This window comes from Mandrillus leucophaeus, unplaced genomic scaffold (genome assembly GCF_000951045.1).
Source record: "Mandrillus leucophaeus isolate KB7577 unplaced genomic scaffold, Mleu.le_1.0 Scaffold52, whole genome shotgun sequence".
NCBI classification, from domain to species: domain Eukaryota; kingdom Metazoa; phylum Chordata; class Mammalia; order Primates; family Cercopithecidae; genus Mandrillus; species Mandrillus leucophaeus.
The window spans coordinates 3440103-3442386 of NW_012105586.1; the positions used below are offsets into that span (position 1 = coordinate 3440103).

The following is a 2284-nucleotide window of genomic DNA, read 5'->3' on the forward strand; positions in this document are numbered from 1 at the left end:
CCACCCACCCATCCTTCCATCCACCCATCCTTCTATCTATCCATTCTTCTATTCATCCAACCATCCACCCATCCTTCTACCCACACATCTTTCTATCCATCCATCCATCCTTCCAGCTATCCATCTATCCACCCACCCATCCTTCTACTTACCAATCCTATTCATCCATCCATCCATGCATCCATTCATCCATCCATCCATCCACCCACCCATATATCCATCCATGCATCCATCCATCCATTCATCCATCCAGCCAGTCATTCATCTATCCATCCACCCATCTTTCTACCTACCAATCCCACTCATCCATCCATTCATCCTTTCATCCATCCTTCCAGTCATTCATCTGTCCATCCATTCATTCTTCTACCTTACTTATCTTTCTATCCAGCCAGCCATCTATCCATCCACCCATCCTTCTGCCTACCAATCCTTCTATCCACCAATCTATTCATCCATCCATCCATCCATCCACCATCCTTCCATCCACCATCATTCCATCCTATGGATGTGTACCAGGGATATGTAACGTGGAAGCCACAGTTCCAGCAGCCTCTGCTCAGTCCAGTGAGGGAACAGTCACAGAAACATAACCAGAACCCTGTGGCAAGCACAGCCTAGAGCCAAGCACTGGACAATGTGAGAGTCCAAAGGAGGACCTCACCAGACAGGGGCTAGGAGCTAGGAAGCTATCCTGGAATAGGAAATGTCAAGATTGAATTTAAAGGATAAGTGGGTATTAGACAGAGTTCTAGGTGGCAGAATAGTATGTGCAAAAGCCCCCCAGAGGCTTCACTCTTCAGGGTGTGGAACTGTAGAAGGTGAGGTGTGGGTATGAGTTGGGGCAGGGGGAAAAAGAGGGTTGCACCAGAGCCACAACTTGAGGAGTATGCAGGCAGGATCTACACACTACCTCTCAGGACCACCCCTACTGGCCCTGGCTCTGCCCTCTGAGGCCCTGCCAGAACTGCCACCACCTCTTCCTCATGACAGACACTCAAGTGCTAGAAGCCCTGGGCTCCCACAGGTCCAGCAAGGCTATCCCTGGAGATTGATTCCTCAAGGGGAGACTTCGGGACCTGCATGGGACTGAGAGCTGCCCCAGGCCACAGGCTGGGTCAGGGGCACTCAGGTGCACCCAGCTGCTCCAGCAGCTTGGCAGAGACCACTGGGCCCCAGCAGGTGCCGGCGGGAGGAGAGGACTCAGAAACTGACCGGTGGGTTTTAAGGGGCAGCTGGGGAGCACTGAAGCCTTGGGGTGAGTGGAGGCCAGGGTTTGGGGGCCAGAGTGGAATGCAGTGTCCTGGTGGGTTTAGCACTGTGGATAGGTGCTCATGAGGGGCGGCTGTGAGGGTGAATTACAGCTCCACCAAGCACTAGCCTAGGTGCTTTGTATTTGATCTTCACAACAGCCCTGGGGCAACTATTATCATCATCACCCGCTCCCCATCTTGCAGATGAAGAAACTGAGGTTCCGAGAGGTTACACATAACCACTGGGAAATGGAGAGTTATGATTTAAACCCAGCTCCAGTCACATGTAGGTCCCAAAGCCTCCCCCGAGCTCTCTTCCTCAAAGTTACAATCTGTCTCGGTTTCGAGCGTGGCTCTGAAGTTCCTGGCATAGAGCAGACATTCTATTTATGGGGACTGCCCCATCTTCCCACATACCCGGCTTTCTCACATACCTTGGGCTCAGTCCCAGGGAAAACAAGAAACCTTAATTTGCAAAAGCACCTGAGAGTTTAATCTTGCCTTTGGTGTTAAATCTTAAGAACCCTACCCCACGAATGGCAAGCTCTCTTTACATGTTAAGTATTTCCTTTATAAACTAAGAACTTCAGACGGCTCTATTCGGACTTGGCTGCTATAGACCTCATCAAAACCAATATGCCTGATTTCCTCTGCACAGCGCAGCCTTGCCCTTATCCGATGGCGCCACCTAATGGCCACGTTTCACCTGTGCAAGCCAAATACATCCTGAAAGACAGCTTCTCCATCTTTTGCGAGCCTGGCTATGAGCTTCTGCAAGTGAGTTAAAACAAGACAAAGTACGCCACGATCAATCACGATCGCTTTGAAATGTGAACATATTTCTATCTGCAGATATGTGAAAGCAAAGTGGGAAAATCGTGTGTCAGCATGATTTCTTTTGTCTGTCTTTAAATGATAAAAAGCCAAGAAATAAGTTTGCAGAGGACAAAAAGGATGGCTATGGAAAATTTGATTCTGGGAATTCTACCCTTTCTTTCTTTTTCTTTTCTTTTCTTTTTTTTTTTTTTTTT

At 48.9% G+C, this 2284-nt stretch overlaps 1 protein-coding gene across 1 annotated transcript in view; it reads left to right on the top strand.

The window, feature by feature from the left end:
- MASP2 (mannan-binding lectin serine peptidase 2) overlaps positions 1 to 2284 on the top strand; it is a 21925-nt gene that overhangs the window by 7623 nt on the left and 12018 nt on the right. The window contains exon 7 of the mRNA XM_011996608.1: positions 1912 to 2030. Coding sequence (XP_011851998.1) covers positions 1912 to 2030 — 119 coding nt within the window. The remainder of the gene's footprint in view (positions 1 to 1911; positions 2031 to 2284) is intronic.